Source organism: Malurus melanocephalus, unplaced genomic scaffold, assembly GCF_030028575.1.
Source record: "Malurus melanocephalus ecotype Western Australia unplaced genomic scaffold, MMel_1.1 scaffold_245, whole genome shotgun sequence".
In the NCBI taxonomy this organism is placed as follows: Eukaryota; Metazoa; Chordata; class Aves; order Passeriformes; family Maluridae; genus Malurus; species Malurus melanocephalus.
Window position 1 is genome coordinate 194,213 of NW_026623477.1, and position 20,292 is coordinate 214,504.

The window sequence follows — 20,292 nt, forward strand, 5'->3', positions numbered from 1 at the left end:
TTTTGCTATAAACGCAAATCGCAGCAGATCACCTGAGGGCTCCGGGGTGCGCAGGCTCTGTGAGGGGAGAGCCCTGGCACGCGCCCCCGGCCGCCCCTCAGCGCTCCCGCCCCGGCCCGTGATTGGCCCCGCCCCCTCCCGCTCCTCCAATCCCAGGGGCGGAGCCCGATCCCGCCCCGCCCCGCCCGAACCCGCCCACCGAACCCGCGCCTCGGCTCCACCTTTCCGGCCGTCTCCATGGCAGCGGGGGCGGGGGGTGCTTTAAGGCGTCCCGGAGACCATGGCGGGTGGTTGCTTTTCTTTTCGAAGCCGGCGAGGCTAAAGGTAAACCAGCTAGTGTATTTGGTATTTTATTTTTATTTGCTGATTTATTCTCCCGCGATCATACGGGATGGTACATTTCAACGCGATCGTAAATCCATCCCCCCCCATCGCAATGGTAGGGCTCAGGCGGTGCGCGGCCCCGCTGTGGCCGTGGCGCTCCCGCCCTGTCAGGGCCGCGGCCTGAGGGGAAGCGTCCGCGGGTTCTGAGGCGGAGGTGCTGCCCTCGGCCCGACGGGCCTCCCTGGGACACTGGAGATCCGGGGGCTGCCCGCGGAGACTCATCCCGGGATGCTTCAGGCCTTAGCATCCACCCAGGGCAGCAGCGAGTGGAGCGATTGCCCCACGGTGCAGCGAGCGGAGGATGCTCAGGCTGATGCCGGTTTGTCACTCCCGCTGGTGCTGGTTTATTGCTCCAGTTGTAAGCTATAAGCGCCCCTAAAGACAAGAGGTGCGTGCGGCGGGGTGCTCTAGCTTCTGTCGCCAGTAAAGGTGTGTCGCAAAGAGCATGAAGTGCCCCGGCTGAGGGAAGGAGCACTGAAGGCRTGTGCTCCGTGTTAAACAAGGTGAAGCATTAGCAACAGGCCAGGTGGATAGAAATGTGTTCAGGGAGTGGTAAAATGTGCATCCCTAGAAGARGCACCCCAACTTCAGCAGAGGCTTTCAGAGTTAGGTATGACTCGTCACAGTGAGGAGACCTTAACTATGTTATATTAGCTTGAAGTCTTTTAGATCACCCACCCTTTGGTTATGAGTATGTGATAAATTGTTTTATTTTACTTAGTCTGACAACAACGCAGGTACCTTTGAGGTGAAAAAAATAGGCAAAACATTTTCAGCCTTCTGAAAAGTGTTATAGGATCTTTATTTGCATTAGTGAGCAGTTGATCTCCTTAATAGCTCAGAAAAAAAAATACCAGCAAGTTCTAAACAATTTAAACTCTGCTCCCTTATGTACTGAGTTACAGTGCTGAAAAGCTGAGCTCAGGAAATTATCACTTGATTTTTCAAGCATTCTGACATTAAACTTAAGTAGGTTAAGTTTCCTTTAGTGGCTTAAGTTGCTTAGTTTAATCGTGCCCATACGTAAACATAGTTTCCTACAAACAGGTCCTGTATCTGTGAGAAGTAGTTTACAAGTACAGCTTTGTGTTTAGGGTAAAATGATAAAAACCAGAAACCAGTAATTTAAACAGTAATTGACAATTTATGCAAGGACAGTATGTGTGTGTGTGTGGTTGTGTGTGGTTTTAAGCATCTGAAACACAAGAAAGCTTAATGCTAAATCTGAAACTGAAAAAAAAAAATGCTTCTTTTATAAATTATTAGAATACAGTAGGATTTTCCTAAAACATAGTGAGAACAGCARTACTGTGAATGTATTCAAAGCATAATGTAGCAATGTCTTATGGCAGGTTTTGTGTAGATAGCTGATGTATAAATATAATGTGTGCAACTTTTTAACCAGAATTGTTTAGCACTGGAAAGTGTATGTTAATATGCATGTTTAGAAGATYTTAATTTCACTTGGTTTTCCTTTTACAGAGTCACAAAATCAGGGCAAACAACTAAAGATGTCTTCCTATTTGGCTCAGGAGGCTCGCCTTGCTAGAAGACATGAGGAGATGTGAGTAGTTGTGCTTTGCCTTGCAGCAATTTGTGTTGGGTCTTGTGAGATCTCGCTCCCTGCACACAACCCTTGGTGCCAGTGAATCYGAGCTCTGCACAGCTCAGTGCTGCTTCAGCAAGGGGCTGCAGTTCCAGGAGGTGGCACTCTTCCTTCAGGAACCATGGGAATYAGCATCCTTGCCTGCCGTTAAGGGTATTTAGGTTGATGAGGTTTTTTGACTTCCAATGGTGGTAACTGGTTTAAGATCTCCATTGTTGACCTGTCACCATTAAATTCCTATTTGGAGAAGGTAATTGGATTCTCTCGCTCAATGCCTCAATTATAGAATTGCTTCTTTGTTGCCCTGTAAACTCAAATTGTGAGGCAAATACAGTAATGATTCAGAAAAATTTGCTTTTCTTGTAACAACTAGTGCGTGCCAATGAGCAAATGTAGTACTGATCAAGTCACCCCAACCCACCCTGTCTTTCCYGTTCTGGGAGCTTTTATTTCCAAGCACCTCAGCATTTGAGGACTGTTGGTTGCAACATTATAGCTTCATACAAGCACAGCAGGTGATGCCTGCCTGTACCTTTTCCCTCCCCCAGCACACCCACCCTGCAGCCGGCTTAATTAGCCCCATAGTTTTGAGAAAACTGGGTAAGGTAAAAAGGTTATTTTCTAGCTCCTGAGCAAAATGTTCTACCCACTTAGCAAAATGTTTTCCTTTGTAGACTGTCTCAGAGATCAGAGCTGCTACAGCAGATGGAGACTTATCTAAGAGACAAAAAGACTAAAAAGACATGGCAAACTCAAGCAGCTGATGCAGCTCATAAAAGGAATGCAGCACTTTTAAATGTAAGTTTCTGCAACTACCAGGAACCGCATCGAAATGTCATGGTTATGTAGCTTAGATAATTAAAAAAAAAAAAAAAAAAAAAGAAAAAAAGAGAAGTGTTTGCTCTATAGTTGTCATTTGAATTCTCTTCTATATGGTTCCCTCTTTTGGAACTTGACCAAGATGTATTAAATGACAAGTCTTTATTATCCGATGGCATCACTACCTATTTCCCATGCCCTTCTTACAAAAGCCTCGTGGTGGCAGCTGCTACTATGTTTTTTGGGGKTTTTTTTWAAGTACATGTAGAGATGTAACACATGCTASTATGTGTCTGCCTGAGAGAACTTAGGGGTCTGTCGTCACTCACAGCCCCTCTACTCTTTGATTCAAGCCATGGGGCTATGTTTGGAAATGGGCTGACCAGGCTACAGTGCTTTTAAGCCAAGTTTAGGAACTGTTCTCCCAGTGTGGTTAAGTTGTGGAAGAGGTTCTCAGTTTAGTGTTTTTCGCTAAAGAGGTATAKAATGACTTCAAGCATTTTACTTGTAAGTCTGCAAAAGCAGTATTTGGTGTTTCTGGCTCTTTGTAGGGGTGACATYATTAAAAATGTTCATAGTTGTTCTACGTACCTGTTTTCATATTTAGGTAAGATTTGTTTCCTAGGTTAATTCAGCAGACATTGGAGAATGGGCAATTTGAAAGATCTAGGTTTGGTGGCAGGGACTGGAATACTAAAAGGCTCCTCTGGATCCCCTAGCTCAGGCATCTGAGTTTAAAGAGAGGCACTTGACCACTGACATGATGCGTTTGAAAACTGTTWCCCAGTTTTTCAGGAGATGGCAGAAAACTGAACCTCCTGTGCCTTTTCTTAAGGCTCCCACTTATTAAGGGTCTATAATGCATGAAATGTGTTTATTGAAAAAGTGAGTTTTTCTCTAAAAAATTGCAAGATTTGTGTCACCAGAATTTCTTTGTATTTTTTTTCATGCAGAGCCTGGTTCAGATTTTAAATGTTGACTTTTTGGGTGGGTATAAATCTRTTGCATTACAGTTTGTATTTAAATKGGAGTAAGATTTAGAGAGGGGCAGAAAAGGCAGAAYAGTTAGTGAAAAATGCCTTTTTAACTATTCTGTGACAAGGAAGATTTTTCAACTTCAGCTGGTGAACTCGGGCAATCAATCCCCCCTTTACTGGGTATAGTAAGTGTAGATGCTTCAGTGAAAGGCTGGGAACAAGGGGATGGTTTGGTTATTTTTTTCCATAGACCTTAATCCATTGATTTAGTAATTTCTCATTTCATTTTGACTCCCAGTTTCCGTATGCATTTTAGGTTAGATTTTTACTTCTTAAATGTAGGTTTTCAAAATTATTTGTATTTATGAATGCATTCTCACTTTACATATGCAGGCAAACACAATAAAGGCAGAGTATATTTCTCCATCCTGAAAGCTTTATTGTATTGGAAATGTTAACAATAGCTCAGACATATACAGAGTGTAAATATTTCTGCAGTTAAACAGATATTTGCTATCTTCTGTCACTTCCTCAAAATTGTTCCTTTCAAGTGTCAAAAATGTTGGTGTTTGTACAGAAAAAAAGCAAAAACATATGTATCAAAACAAATTCTGTTGCAGGATAAAGTAGCATAAATCAATTTAAATCTATTAATTTTATCCTAGTTTTAACAAGCATGCACTCCTGCAGATGCTTTTTGGTAACAGAAGAAAACAGGAAAAAATATCTATGCAGCATAATATATGAAAAGCTTGAAAACAAGACTGATTAATGTGCCAGCTTCAGAATATTGTTCCTGATACCAGGCACTGTACATTTCACAGTTACCATGTGGAGAGTTGTTGATTTGGCCTACTCAAAAATACATGGACATGACGAAGTGTTATTTTTTTATTTGCATTTCTGTTTTTCTGCATGTAAGCAAAATCAGTTGTTTTCAGTAATAGACCGTAGCAAAAGATATTTTTCTTTCTCTGTGCTAGTTGGTATTTATGTACAAGAAAGATTTCAAAATTAATTTAAATTCTRATCAGTAGGAAGCAAGGAACTAACCTTTTTTTTTTTAATTAAAATTTTGACATTATAAGCATTTGTTCAGCATTTTAACATAATTATCAGAGTATTTTCCTCGATGTCTTTAGAGGGAGACTGCAGATTAGGGAAATCTGTATCATTTGGTGCTTATATAATGTTGTCGTAATAAAAGCAGAAATTAGACTAGTATTTGTAATCTAATTTATGACATTTGTTTCTCAGTGATATTTCTTGTGTTTAGAAATATGTATTACTGTGCAACAGCTTGTAACATGAAATAGAAAAGAAATAATATGCTATATAGTAATTAGTACTGGAAAGGTAATTTAGAACAAATTTGCTTTCCTTCCCAGGCATGCAATTCCAGAATTATTTAAGTGGGATTCTGCCAGACTGATATCAATATAAGTGACAGCTGAATTTGGTCCCCTAAAAGCAATGCATGTGTCATGCATTCCATTTTACCTCTGGGGAAGGGTCTTGAATTGTTTTTGTTCCAGTCCTTGTGGTTTTAGGGGAAGSACTGTAAGATGCTCTCTTTTTTTCAGTACTGTGACATATCAGATTAGCTGGTTTCTTTCCCAAAGAAGTTTATACTGCTGATGTATTTATTTTTATATTGATGACAGGGATTTATTTTTCCTACAAAGCTTACCAGTTGTGTAGACACACAAGAAGTGCCATCTAATCTTTCAGTAGTTCCAGTTATTTTCTAAAGCATGCTACACCTTCCAGCAAAAATTTCTTTCACTGTCTGTCATTAAATCAGTATTCTGAATGACAATAGACTGCACAACACAAACTGGAGTGAGCAACGAAAAGACACGTCCAATATCTAGGCTATGCCAAAGTGACCTTCTCTACTAAACATATATGCACAACTGCTGTCTCCTTTCTTGCCTGAAAGACACTCATTTCCTATTACCATAAMCATTCCAATGACTTGGCTGAGTCTATAAAGAAATAATGATTGATATTCTTCCTTCCTGTTAAAATTCCTGCAGTAATTAGGAAGAAGGAATCAGAAAGGAGGAAAATCCTATGGAAAAATATGAGGTGAACATTACTAAATAATCCTTTATCCAGTATGGCTCATTATGGTGGTAACTTCTCCAGACTTGGCCTGAGCCATTCTAATATGAGCTTCATTTGGTGCTGGTTTTGTGTGTCTGTTCTAAGTATGTGCAATGAGAAATTCTTTGCTTAAGTCACTTCAATCTGTGTTGACCTCTGTTATTTTGACATTGTGCTTTCAAATGGCTTCTGTCCTTTCTCATGTTCCCTCTTTATCCCATTAGTCTTCTATTACCTGAGAAGGGCAGCCATTTGCTACTTCTGAGAATTTGGGTAGGTCTGAGACTTAGTTTATTCTTTCTTGGACATCCTTTAGCTTCCTACAGTKGTATGGATTTAGCTGTAGAAAAGGGAGGAACAGTTTTCCTTGGACTAGGTTTGTAATTATGGACAAGAGAATTTCTAAAAGGAATTAATGAAATAAAATAACATGAACACTAAATTGAACAAACTGACTGTATCTGTGTCACTAAGTTGAACTTCAACTGACAGTAAGGCTRTTTTTTTGCTTTTATTAATCATACTCTACTGAACAAAACTTGAATTGAACATTGTTTACTTATTGATGTGTTCAGACTGGCTATTATTCAATACGAGTAATCATGTTTGGTCTCTCTTGTGGATATTCTCCTCCAGAATCTCACTCTTCTTTTCAGCAGCAGTGGTGGTGAATATTTGGGAAGTCCCTTTGGGGAATTTCCTCTCTCATTTAGTTTTTCTGTTGTACTCTTCACACCCGCTCTCTGCTCCCAACTCTGCCATCTGCTATACTTTCTTTCCCCCTCCACTCTGTTCAGCTTTGGCTTCTTCACACCCCACTCCCACGTCCCTTTCTGTCTCTCTTCATCTGCCCACCACTCAATCTCTTCAATGTTTGGGTATGGAACTAAGCCCACAAGAACGGGTCAGAACTTTAARGGGGGAGGGTGGTTAGTTTGGGGGCATGCTTTGATTTGTTTGTTGCTGTTGGTTTTTTTTTGGTTGTTTCTTTTTTAAAAGATTTATTTGGGCCTCTGTGAATCCAGCACACATCCACTGGACAAGCAGAAACCCAAATACTGATTTTTTTTTGTAAGAAAGCTATGTGAGGTGCATTGTCATCCAAGTTTGTCTGGTGAACAGCTTGCTGCAGCTCTACATTTTTGTGCACATGTTATGCATGCATATTAGCAAGTCATCTTTGTCTTGAGAAGTAAAGATCTTGCACATAATTTGCCTAGTTACTTTACAGTTACAGTAGCTATAATACATACTTCAGTCTTATGCAGCACATAAAAAGATRTTCTGTTCCCCTCTATTTCCTTAAGTTTAATAGAACAGAATTTARCTGATTTACCCTGGTGTCCAGAGAGAACAGCAGTGTTTTATAGCAAAACTCTTACTTGGTTGTGCAATGTACTCTTGTATGGAAAAGGTGCAGCAAACATTTAGCAGCTGTAGGGTGTTAGTCTAAGTAGTACAAGTTATATTTCAGAATGAATAAACAAAGATTTGAACTTCAGTGTTTTTATTTGAATGCTGTTTAGCTGTAATGGGTTTATTTCATTAACTTAATTGTCTTTATGTGTGTATTTTCCTTTAAAAATTTCCAATGCATGTTTTTAAAATGTACTTTGCCTGTGTTTTAGGATCTAGAAGCAGCAGAAAAAAAGCTGCGAGAAAGAGTGAATTTACTTCCACATCCCAATACTGTTAAGTTAGAAGTAAGTCCTAGAACTCTGTCTTTTCATTTGCTGTTTACCAAATATTTTGCGAGTTTTTTTCCCCTGAAGCATGTTCTTAAAGTGAAAATAATTGATTTTAAAATCCAGTGACTGGTATAGCCAAAGGCCTGTGTACTGTGTAGCAAGCTGAACCTAAATTCTGGGGCAAGGTCCCTAGATTCTGGAGCATTCTGGTGGAAATATTTAGTAGCTTTCAGATCTATACTAACTTCTATTTTAAAATGAAGTCACATATAAAAAATAATATTGCAAATAACAGAATATTACTGTGTTTRCTATGTCAGAGCTTTTTTATGTGATCATCTTGTTCTCAGTTTGGCCCAGATTGTCATCTTTACATTTCAGGATCACCAATTGATCAGCATGAACAGAGAAAATTTCACATCAGTTATTTTAGAGTTGTATGGAAGCTTATGAAAAGTATTGCAGCAGGAACACTCGATGGTGGTTTTATTTTTTTCTTTTCAACCTGCTGTCCCTAGAGCATTACTTTAAGATAAAAATGTTGAGGAGYCAGGTTCCCATTTGCTTCTTGCCCCGGTGGGTTCTGTGCTGTGTGGTGGCTTGGTTCCCACAGGCACCRAAGCAGAGTGTCCCAGGCTGGTTTGGGTGCCGGGGCCCTGTCAGAGTAGGGCAAAGGGCCAGGTTTCAGYGCTGTCAGCTGTGAGGAGAGGTGTATTGTACCTCAGCTTCACACCTGCTGGGCAAGTGTTGTCATGCTTAGGCTATTACTTAAAGGAGAGGCATCACTTCTTGTTCTGGTTACTGTTCAAAGTTTTCATCTGTCATTGCATTTTGTAAATAACCTACTGTGACTGTGACAGGGTGCGCACTGAAAGTCTTTTCAGTGGCTTTTTTATTATTTTTAGRCATTTTAGGCAAAAGGGTACATTGTTTTCCTGAATACTTGTACATTTTGAATGATGCTAAGGAAGATGCCAACCTACTAACATTAAACCTATTTTGACTGTGTTCAGAAGTAGTTTTAGAATTTTCAAGGACTTTGGAGAACATTTCTGGAGTTGTTTGGGTCAGTTAGATCTGTGGTAGGTGTTAAGCTGCTTGTGGTGTGTCAAGCAAAGTCTGCACAAATTGGAGGCTGCAGAGCGATTGCTCGTGGCTGCAGAATGTCTGCACTCTGCAGCAGCGGTGAAATTTTGGAGAGAGCAGAGTTACTATTTGAAGAAGAAGATCCTATTTCAGCTTTTCTTTTTTTTTATGCTTCTAGAGAAGAGTGCTATAAATAGTGGAAAAAGAAAACTTTCTTTCATGGTACAAAATTCTTGTGCGTGCTTTGTTCCAAAACACTTCTGAGCATATTTCACTCAGCCATATATGTGTCTGTATTAATATACTCTGAAAGTTATGGCTATAATGGATCCCCAGCTTGCTGAGTCGGAGTAGTTTTGTGTGACAGCACATATGCTTGTCAGAAAAGATTCTTTGAGTAAATCTGTTGAAGAAAATATTTTTGTAAATCTGCAAGAGCCATAGTTATATCTGAGACATGTAAGGATCAAAATGATTAGCCAGGAATCTAATACTCTGCAGGGAGATCTTTGGTTTTATGCTACACTTCTCCTTCATTATATACTTAAGTAAGTAAAAAARAAGGCTCACTTTCTACAGCAAAATTACATTTTTCTGAATGGACATCAATGACAAAAAATACTTATATTGGTGGATGRATTAGTGTTATCTTAACACAGTTCTTAGATTGTTTTGTGGGGAAAATAAAAAGATACATGGCACTTAAAATTTTCCTGAAAATCCTACAAACAGCAACATTACTCTTAGGATACCAACACAAAAATGATGAATGATGAATAACATGGATAAATAATACATTAAATTTAGTACTCAGAAGCACAGTGTAAAGCAARAGGAAGGGTTAGATGATCCACAGTGATTCTTCTAGACCACAGGTTAAATATACAGCACTTTTTWAAATTATTTTTGTTTGTGATCCAAATATTGGAGATTATTGCTTCGTCACTGACTTACCAAGTCTAAAATTTTACTCAGAGATTTTGAACCATGGTAATGTAAACTATTCTAGGATAATGAATTTACTTTGGTAAATGTRCACCTTTCATTTCTAACATTTTTTCCACTGCAGAATTAAATACCAGTAATATACATACTGAAATATAAAAGTGACTTTTGGAAAAGTGTATTGTCATGGAAAATAATTTATTAAAGGTACTGTAGGGTCTAAACTGATGTGCTTACCACAAGAGGGCACATTCAGTCACTTCACAGTTCGTCCTGCAGAATGAAATATTTCTGAGCTGATATTTTGTATCATACAAGAGATTTGAAATTTCATATGTAAGTGTGTTGTTCTTTTCTGAATTGCTTTACTCTTAAAGTAAGATTTAATATTGCATTGCATATCTATATTGTTTTAAACTGGCTGACACAGACTTTGAAATTAAGTTTATTTTTTCTTATATCTTTCTCAGACTCTGTATTTGGCATCAATAAAAGATTCTCTTCCCAAGTGGGAAGAGTTTCTTTTAGGAAGAGCAGAAGTTCCTATTGGCTTTAAGAAAATGAAAGCTACAAAGCAGAACATAAACTACCCAGAAGAAGATTCACAGAAATAAACATTCTAGTTTCATTTTTGTCATTTATCACTTAAGCAGAGAAGATCATCCAGATCAGGCAACAGAATCATGCCATTAAACTGAAATGTAAATAATTTAAATGAAAATGAATTATATTGGATATTTTGATTCCGTTGTTGCATTGTGTACGATTCCTTATTTTTATTCTGTGGTAGAGAAGCAGTCCTCAAATGGACTTTTAGGATCAAGAATGAGAAWCTCTGGTGTACAGATTTCCACCAAAGCAATTGGGTTTTCAGTATGAGAAGAGTTTTATGTTATTTTTAATCCTCTGCTTCTACATATGAGTGCGATAAGTAAAGACAGATTCTTGCATTATCTTTCTTCACTTCAGTCATCTGTGCTGCATGCCTGCTCGTGGATGAGGGAGAAAGGAGGAATTTACTGTTAGCAGGAAAGGCAGACTGTTCATAGAGTAGCCTTAGTTTAGCACCGGGAATCTGTGTAARAACCTTCATGAGAGCAGTTGTAGARGGAAYGAACTTGAATTTCTGAATCTTATTTTCCCTAATTTTTGTCATTGACACTTTAATCACTTCTACACCTCTCCAGGCTGCTTTTCCCAATCTCCTTCTGCCTACATTGTATTTCCTGTCTAATGGGTGGGCAAACAAATCGCTTTTTGCTACTTCTAGCTGCTCTTAATGCTGTTGTCTTTCTGCTGATACAATCTACAAGGGAGCACTTTTTCTGAGACATGAAAAGTTTGAAAGAAGCAAACCRGAGAGTAACTGGCAGTGGCTGTCCAAAACCAAAGCATATACAGAGGCTGAGGACATAATATTTTTATTTTCAGCCATTGARCAGCTTCTCAGCTTCCTCCTACAGAGATGCAGTATTAGTGAGTTTTAATTGTACTGGTCTAACTAGGTATGAAAAATTCACTGGTACAGAACTTCTGAAAGTGTCAGTTCAGTGGAAGATCCTTCCCGGTGTGTGACATGCCTGCAGAAAATTAATCTTTCCTAATAAAAAGCAGCCTAGTAAATATTAATTTATTTCATTATTGAGAACCTGGATTTGAGTCAAGATACAGTTAAAATTTAATCTCCTGCAACAACATAATTCCACCCCCAACCTGGAAGTAGTAGGAAAAAAAATGTACCTCTGCCAGTGTCTGAGGATGTGAAAATATAATGATTGCAAATATTGCTAGGTTACTAGTTATCTTGAACTATGCATATTCATACTACAGAGACCCCACTATTCAAAAAAAATTATATCCCTATGTAGCATGAARAATAACTGACACAATAAAATCAAAACTTTAGGTGCAATATAAAATTACACAGAAATATAATTACAGAAATAGAATTACAGAAATATAATATTTCTGTGGAAATATTTTCCACAGGAATATTAGGAGTTCATTTGAAACTTTTTCTATTGAAGTGTCCATTAAACTGATAAGTTTTTACAGAAACTGCCATCTTAGAATTATCCTGTTGAGTGGGTGTTGGTGTTTGTAACAATAACGTTGTTTTCATAATATGTGATGGCAGATTAGCACGCTTCTCTGCAGTGTTGTTAACAGTTGTAATTAAGGAATAAACAGTAAAGGGTGTCAGTCCGATGACAATTTCATCTATAGTGTCACAATACAAAATGTCACAAAATATTAGAACTGTTATATAACTACAAAAATATCAAATTAGGCTTTCATCTTACAAGCTGAGAGCTTAAAAAAAACCTGGCATAGAGACCATTGCAATTTTATACCTACTCAGTGTTCTGTCACAAAGACAACTTGGTAATATTTTCTTCTGTAAACTCACAATGTGATTCTCAATCTGATTTAGCGGGAACGTGTATGGATCTTACAGTTGTAGGGCTCACATTTAAAAAGCAAATAATTGGAATCGGTTGAGCAGGCAAGGGAAAACCTATTACACATGATGCTCAGAATGAAGGGATGGATGAGCAGTTAGTTGCTAACAAAGACTGGGATTCATCCCGTTCTTTGCATCCAAAGGGAAATCACTTAAACTAAAATCTGGGCCCCTAAGTACTTTATACATGCGAATAATCAGGGTCTTTATCTCTTTCGACTCCGCCTAACCACTGGGACACAATGCAGACAGCTCACTATCTCCTTGCCCCTGGTGATTTCCCTGGAAGGAGAGCTAAGTGTGTGGACACTGAAGGCATGGCAGCTCGATGGGTGAGGATTTGGCAACGTGCATGAAAGGCATCTGCAAGCAGTGTTAGAGTAGTTACCATGCCTGTTAKGGGATCATGTAATATGCCTGAGAATGAAATGAAATTAATCTTCAAAAGAGAAATTTAATTTTTTTTTCCTGTAGCCTAACTTTAGAAACAGTAGGACAACTAGCACAAGGAAAATTATATAGGAACATGYCCAGAAAAGGAAAAACTGAATGAAGAGAAAGATTTAAAGCAGGAAGGTGTGTAGGTGACTGCTCTCAGAGACAAGGGTCTTCATGTTGGCCTGTGGTTGAAACAAATGAATGCAATTACCCAACAATAAGGGCAGGGGTGACACAGCAGGGCCACTGAGGTACAGGAACAAGTATCTCCTGAGTTGGGGCATGCAGTGGCAGGGAATATAATTACATGGCATCTCTTGTTCTACTTAGACTTGTTGAGTTTGATTCACCATGGTCTGGCTACCTTGGTGTTTGCCTTTTTATAAGTAGAGATTTGAGAAAGCAAATGTTAAACTTTAGTGGGCTTTAAAAAAATTAAGAATCCCCCAAACTAATTTATACTGATATGATTTAATATTGGTCTCCTATGAGACGGTGAGTGGGTATTCTTCACCAAGGCAAAGCATTAACCACAAACGTGTTGATTCTATGTAGTTATACCCCATCTTATCCCAAGCTTTTATATATATAAAGAAATATAAAGTATAGGTATTATGACATATATATATTCTGTAATTTCCTACCATCCTGAGTAAATGGTTTTCTTCTCAAAAAAAAAAGAAAACCCACCCCCCCCAAAAAAAACCAACAAAAACTAAAAAATTCCCAAAAAAACCCCAAAAAGCCCAAAAACCAAAACAAACCCAAACTTGTTATTTTGTAGTCTTGACTTGCTGCTTGCCCTTTTGTTACAATATATGTATACACATAAGCTACAGTGGTCGTAGGAGCTTGTTGCTTCTGGTGGATGGGGGACAGCAATTGAATGAAGAGCAGTGAAGAAACCCCAAAGTTTTSCCTGTTTGTAAACTAATCTTGGAGTATCTTGCAAGAAGAAATAATTAATCATAATTTTCTAGGTTAATGCACAGATGAGTAACCCCAATACTAACCCAGGAGCACAGCCTGTTCACCCATCTTGTCACCTCTATGATCACATTCCCAAGCTTTTTACTTTCTCAGTTACTCTGGCTGTGGGGGCAGGAGCAGAAGGCATGTTACTTTTCCCTAGGATAAGAAATTTCTTACTCTGCAGAATCTTTCACAAGCCTATTAATTTWATTTGAGAGTACATTTGAAATAGTAAGTTGGTATAGACATGATATTTGACACTGTGGTATCCTCTTGATTGTATTTATTCAGGGTCATGTTTTCATAGAAGTTGGGAGTTAATTTTTAGGCTGAGCTTATAGTTCTTAATTTCTTTCTTTTTTATTCATATAGAGCAGGTTGAGGATGTAGATGCTCAGTTTGAGCTTGTTGATACTGAAAAATAAGAAAACCAAATTTAAAATGGAATGTACTTTTAGAGGTTATGTCTGAAAGAAAACATTATTTAGTCCATAATGGTAATTTTCATAATATTTTAATAGTTGTGTTCAGATACAACTTGACCTTAAATATCACCCCAAATGCAAGCTGTTTTAACATATTTGTAATGCTAAGGTCTTCATTACTGTGATATTCTGTTTGCTCAAGGATTATAATCCATGGATATACTGTGCTATAGCTGAAATAAAACTTTCATCCTGTAGTAACTGCCTCTTGGATCTCAGTGTTGCATTGCATGTGTGAGTTGGATATAAGTTGGTGCCTGCTGCAGCCAAGTGTGAACAGCAAGTAGGCCAGTGATAAATACTTYGCTTAGGTATGGTGTTTATTTTCCTCTGACTCTGTTATGAAATATTAATCTGCCGAGTGAAGATTAAAATCTGAGACGTTTTCTGATGAAAAAAACAAATGTTATAAATCCCAGATCGATTATTTTCACTCTTCCTATTGTTTCATAATAACTCTGAACTAAATTACTTCAGATACGTGATTACTAGGAAGATGTAGAGATACTTAAACCCTTGCTAAGGAAACAGGTGGGGAAAAAAATGGTTCTTTAGTACATCCTCCTGCTGTGTGAAACTCTTTGTCTTTGCTATAAATAGGGTGATTTAATTTGGGAATTTGCTACTCCTTTTAAACACAGTTAAAACAGCTCTTGAAAATGCGCTAAGTTGTACCCGCTGTGTATGTAGCCTTCCAGTTGTAGCTTTTACATTTGACTCACTTTGGATACGTCTGTTTTTAACGCATACAGATAGAAAGGATGCTCACTTCTTCCATAAGTTTTATCGCTGTGATGATGATCTTAAAAATAAATGTGTGGTGTTCTTTCCCCTCACTCTCAGTCGTATCACCTACCAGAAAGCCCTAATAGGCAACAAAATAGTGTGAGACAGTATTTACATCACACTTTTGAAACAGATTCAAGCAGAGCCAGCTGCTGTAAGATTATTTTACAAATCTATTGCAAATTAATAAAAGGGGAAAATTGCCTTCCTTTAGGTAAATTACAGTCTCCTTGACTAATTACGTAGCATGAAGCCGCAGTAAATAAGTACTTGCCTCACTGCGTTAAATGGGAAATTGGAAATGTAATTTTGGTATCCAGACTTGTCTTTCTTTCCCCATTTAATTCGTATGTGTTCCAATAGCTTCATTCACGGAGCTCTGAGTGTTGCTCAATAAAAACTTCCGGAGGATAATGTGCTCAAGTGAAGCGCATGCCGGCAGCTTTGTTCAGCGCGGGCGAASCTGCGCGCTGCGCTCCGCGGCCGCGCTCGCCCCGCGCCCCACCGGAGCGGGCTCTGCCCGAGGGGCAGCGCTGCTTCGAGCCGGGGAAACGCCGAGCCACCAAACGGCGGCGGGAAAGGGAGAAAGGAGGGGACAAAAAAAAAAAGCCCCAAACAAATCAAACCGCATTTCTCGGTAGCTGCCCGGTGCGAAATGAGCTCGCTGTGGCGCGGGGGAGGACAGACGGGTGGCGGCCGGTCGTGATCGGGGMGCGGGGAACGCGCATCGCCGGGAACGGTGCGCTGGGACAGGGAACGGGAAGCGCATTGTGTGTGTGTTCCCTCACTCAACGGTGCCGAGATTCCCAGGAAAGCTCTGGGCAGCGGGTTTGATTCCTTGGAAACGCTCGTAATAATTATTCCATGTAGTTACACATAGCGGTAAAAAACATATCCGTAAATCCCTAGGAAAAAGGTTTGGCTATGTGACCCAAAGTGTCGCAGTCCCCAGTCACCTGGAAGCGGTGTTTAGAGGGCACTTAAACTATTGCAGCCGCTTTGCTCTATTTCTCATACGTTTCTTTGTATTAAGTTTCTGGGTACACTTGGCTTTTTCCTCTATAATCAGCTTTCTTTTGCTGCATTCATTGATAGTTACGATAATCCAATGTTGGTAATATCTCAATTCATTAACATAATGAATCAGAAGGAAGAGGCTGATTATAAATCAGAAAGCTTCTATTTATGTGAAATATCTTGGCAACTGGCAGCAGTGAGGAAGAGAGTAGAAGGAGTATCAGACAGTTAACGGGACCTCGGGAGCGCGGTTGCAGGAGGTCTCAGGTGCTCTCTGCGATTTAAATGCCTGAGCCCTTCACAGGACAATCGTGTCCATTGCAGCGGGGCAGCGCCGCTGATGYGGGAAAATACCTGGCTGCCGTGACTTCGCTCTCCCGAGTGGTTCAAAGCGCCCATCCCCGCTGTGTTTGGGAGAGTTTTCCTGCCGGCCACCCCTGGCAGAGCAGCCCCGCGGGCTGGGACGGGGGGTAGCCCCCCCACCACTGCTGTGGCCCCTTTGTGCGCATTGCCCGCGGGCTGGGGCGGCCCGGAAAGGGCCGGGGATGCTCCGAGAGGCACGGTGAGGAGCAGGGAGAGGCGAAGCGGGTCCAGGGAGGTCTCCAGAATTTGTCCCGTCGGCTGAGAGTACTTCTGCCCCCGGATCAGATATCTTTTGAAGTTTGTTATTARCCTGCTTCTTCTGCAAACGCAGAAGACAGCAAAGGTGCAAGTATTTGAAGAAGTCAAGTTTTGTGTTGTTTTGGGCTTATACACCCAGRATTGTGGGAACGGACCTTTTCCGTGGTCTGTGTCTGACAGCATTTTGTCCCCACTGGGGACAATAAGGCGCTTCGGTGACTCAACACGCTCTTACCGGAGTCACTTTAAAGCAGAGTTTAAGATCACTGGCGACTTGAAGYACCCGAACTGAACGCCTGTTTGTGCTCCCAGGGGAGCTCCCTGCGGGCTGAGCCACATGGGCCAGCTTCAGCTTCAACACCTGACGAGCAGAGGCAGCCCGTAAAACAGAGCACAGAAGTCTAGATGCACCCTTTTCTTTTTCTTTTTTAAATTTTTAATTGAGGGCACGMGTTGCCCATGATTCAGTCAATTAAGCAATTGCAATAAATCAGTGATATAAATACAAATAGCATGAGATTACAGCTTTAGGCTAGGCAGGGTTAATAGTTAGAATAGGAGTGGGCTAAAAGCTGGGACAAGGTCACCTGGAGAATCAGTATAGGTGGCAAAAACCAGCTGATAAGAGCAYTTCCCCCCTTCCCAATAGGTGTCTTCACTAAGGCCCTGTGGTGATGGTATTGGTCAGCTCAGCACCGTACCTGGTGGAGAGGATGGCAGCAAGGGGGAGRTTATGACAAAGGTGGCCATGGTGTGAGGTCTGTGTGCAGGAATCTTCAGGAGAGGAAGGGGATGGGGTGACCACRTCACCAAACCGTCCCTCACCAAGACCACAGTCCAAGGGGTGAGTGCCTTTCCCCACTGCCCTGGTCTGCTGGTGGCCCCTCTGCCTGCACAGCCCCAGGATCTACCTGTCCCTTGCCATCCCATCCACTTGTGGCTCTCAGTGGGTCTGAAGTAGCCGGGCAGGTGGCTGGTAACCCTCGCTGTGGCCGCTGTCAGTGCTGGCTGAAGGGCAGTGCTGGGACCCGTTGTGCCATCTTTTCCCTGGGTTGCAGGAGCAGCTGCCTCTGGACCCTTACTCTCATCTACAGCTGTGGATGCGAATGCTGCCCTGGCTCTCCAGGGGTACCCAGGGTCCACATTTGAAGGGGTTCGAGGGGACCTAAGGAGAGATGCAGGAGGTGTTAGGAAGTGGGCAGGAGCCACACCATGAGGGGTGGGGAAGAACCACAAGGGCTGRCAGTGAGAACAGCAAAAGCCCTAAGAACAGAAGTGTCCTGATCCCAACCCTGGGAGGGTGAGGCCCATGAAACCCGTCCCTAGAGGGGGCCCTAGTGGATTACACGCGGGGGTGGGCTGGCACAGCCGAGGCCCACTGGGTTTACTTAAAAATAATGCAAATACTTCCGTAAAACGGCTTAAAGCAGCAGAAGGACAAGTCCTGCAGGCACCTGGGCATCCTTGGGGACACGGCGGTTTGGGAAAGGCATGTGTCAATTTAGCCCTGGTGTTGACATAAGCGAAAGTGCTAAGCCATTCCTAAACCTAAGTCAATACAGACTTAAGCCAAAATTGTTATTAACGAGCCCTAATCTGATTTAAGAGCCTCCGAGCTAGCCGTGTCTACACGATGCGCGTTGCCTTGCGCTGCGCTCCGCGGTGCCCGGTTCCTCGGGGGGGCCGTAGCCGGGACAGCGGGAGGGGTCAGGCGAATGCAGCCCCAGGGAGGAGGAAGGCTGGTTTTGGGCAGAGCCGGGTGCCGTGATTTGGGATGACCGTTTATTTCCCTCCACGGGATAACTTTGTAAGATTGGACCCAGCTCGGCTACCCTGGGGCGATTCGGGTCTATGCAAGCTCCTCCGGGCCGGGGGTGGCTGCAGTGGGGCCGGGGCTGCCAGGTTCCCTCTGCCGTGCCCGCCGGAGGGGTAGTGCCGAGGGCCAGCAGCTCCGCTCGCTCCGAGAGGGTCATGCCAGAGCATTTTTTTCCCCGTCCCAATGGGGCAGTTGAGCCCTCCACTCCACCCCTCACTGGGGGCCTTTCTTTTCTTCCCCACCAGCTTTGAGCAGCCCTGTTTCAGATTGGCCTTTTTATGTTTGATATAAAGAATAGTTGTTGGCCAATTCCATCTTTTCATCGCTGCTCTCCAGGCCCGGGTCCAAGCGGCTTGTCAGATGCTCATTAACTCCCCCTTTGGCTCTTTCCAGTGTGTCTCCTAAGCTCATTGTGCCAAGAACTAGCGCTTCTTTCTCTTTACACGGCTCCCTTTCTCTGCTCCATCAGGGAGACAAATTACTTTCCAAAAGGGATCGCCAGGGATGGTTTAATGAGAATTTCTCCAGCGCTGGCCGTGGAAATCAATGTAGTTAACATTCGGTGCACTTAATTGGACTTTTCTCTTCTGCCTCCTTCAAAAAAACTCTGAAGCTATCCTGTTAATCTCTCATTTGTAATCAATTGTGTTGACTAAACAAAAGTCTAGGTCGTCCTTTCTTCCTGTCCCAGACAATCCTTTGTTGCCTCTAAATGCCTCATTCTTGAGTGCTCCTGGTCGTGTAGATGGGTCCGATTTTTGACAGTTCATTATTGCGCTTTTGTCCATTTAATCTCCCTCGCTGTGTTTTGCATGTGCATGCCTTAATGAGCTCCGTTGGCAATTAACATGTTTCTAGCAGCAAACTGGTTGCTCAGACGTTTGGAGAGCGGAGTGCAGGGAAAAGGGCAACGCAGCTGCCTGTAGGTTGGTCGCTTTCCCGGTGCCCGGCGCGGTGCCGGGACGCACCTGGGAGCCGCCCGGTCCCGGGGAAGCACCGGGCCGGGCCGAGGGGGGAAGCACGGCGGTGCTGGCACGTCGCTCTCCGCGCAGAGGCACCTCTAACCCTCCCCCCGAGGCACCGGCACCGCTCAATCTGTTGTGTGCGCGGCTGCGGCGCCGGGAGAGGGGTTTTTGTGCGGGTTTTGTGTTATTGAGGCTTGCTGGCAAGAGTGCCGAAGTGTGAGCAGTCGTGGACAGCAGAAACATCTTGTGAGGGAGAAGATAATTGGAGTCTCTGGCGTGTGTGTGTCTGACAGAGCCGCCCCTCCCCCGCGATCTGTGGCTTGTGTGTGCCGGGATCCGGGCGGGATCCGGGGGGGGTCCGGGACCGGCCGGTGGCGAGAGCACTGCCGCGGCCCCTTCCCGGTGCGTCCAAGATCGGGGGGAAGCCGGAGCCACAGCCGGTCCGAGGAGGGCTGCCCACCGCTCCCCAGGAGGGGCCAGGTGACCCGAACCCACCAGCGGCGGCCGACACGGCACTTCAGRGTGCCCCGAAGATGCCCTTAGCCGTGACGGGGATGCCGCCCTCCCCCCCAGACGGCTCTGTAAACAACGCCGCTTTTTATAAAAAATGCCGTAAGAACGCGCTTCCTKAATTCCCTTCTCGGGAGTGGGTTTCGCACTGCTCTCGCCCATCAGGAGAGCTGAGGAAGCAGCCTGTGCGCTGTCTGTGGGGCCCGCAGCGGCGCCTGGCTCCCGCTTTCGGCYCCCGGCTGGCAGCCCAGACCTCTTCCCGGCGCCCGAGGTGCGGAGAAAGCGGCGCTTCCCCCGGACCTGGCAGCGGGACCAGCTCCGTAGGCACCCCGGAGGATGCGCACGCCCCGTTCCCCTTCTCCGGGACCTCGTCCTGCCATGGCCTCCCCGACACGGTGTCCTCCGGGAAAGAGGGGTCCCTGTCGCTGTCCCCGGCCCGTGGGTTGTCCCGCCCCGTCTGTCGCGGCGGCGGGAGAGCCGGGCTCGGCTCCCGCCTGCCGGGGGTTGAGCCGCAGCCCCTTCACTTGCGGGACCGTTTTCCCCGACAAGGTTTCCGGAGCGATGACTTATCGGTGACGGGGTTTGCATTTTTCTTTATTTTGTC

General features: G+C 43.0%; 1 protein-coding gene across 2 annotated transcripts; it reads left to right on the plus strand.

The window, feature by feature from the left end:
* Positions 1 to 238: 238 nt before the first annotated feature.
* CEP15 (centrosomal protein 15) lies at positions 239 to 10,357 on the plus strand. 2 transcript variants are annotated; one of them, XM_057375336.1, is made up of 5 exons: positions 239 to 324; positions 1,867 to 1,948; positions 2,665 to 2,788; positions 7,524 to 7,598; positions 10,085 to 10,357. In XM_057375336.1, exons 2-5 carry the CDS (start codon positions 1,896 to 1,898, stop codon positions 10,226 to 10,228), a joined length of 396 nt encoding a protein of 131 aa, XP_057231319.1. In that variant the 5' UTR covers positions 239 to 324; positions 1,867 to 1,895; the 3' UTR covers positions 10,229 to 10,357. The 2 variants fall into 2 exon arrangements, with proteins under 2 accessions (XP_057231319.1, XP_057231318.1); XM_057375335.1 differs by lacking the exon at positions 239 to 324 and adding an exon at positions 463 to 703.
* The last annotated feature ends 9,935 nt before the right edge of the window (positions 10,358 to 20,292 follow it).

What these genes read in the sequence shown, in the direction of transcription:
- CEP15 (XM_057375335.1), top strand. Translation starts at nt 613, where the DNA reads ATGCTTCAGGCCTTAGCATCCACCCAGGGCAGCAGCGAGTGGAGCGAT. An exon ending in GCTAGAAGACATGAGGAGAT is followed by an intron (nt 1,949 to 2,664) that starts GTGAGTAGTTGT and finishes TTTCCTTTGTAG; the next exon opens with ACTGTCTCAGAGATCAGAGC. An exon ending in GGAATGCAGCACTTTTAAAT is followed by an intron (nt 2,789 to 7,523) that starts GTAAGTTTCTGC and finishes CCTGTGTTTTAG; the next exon opens with GATCTAGAAGCAGCAGAAAA.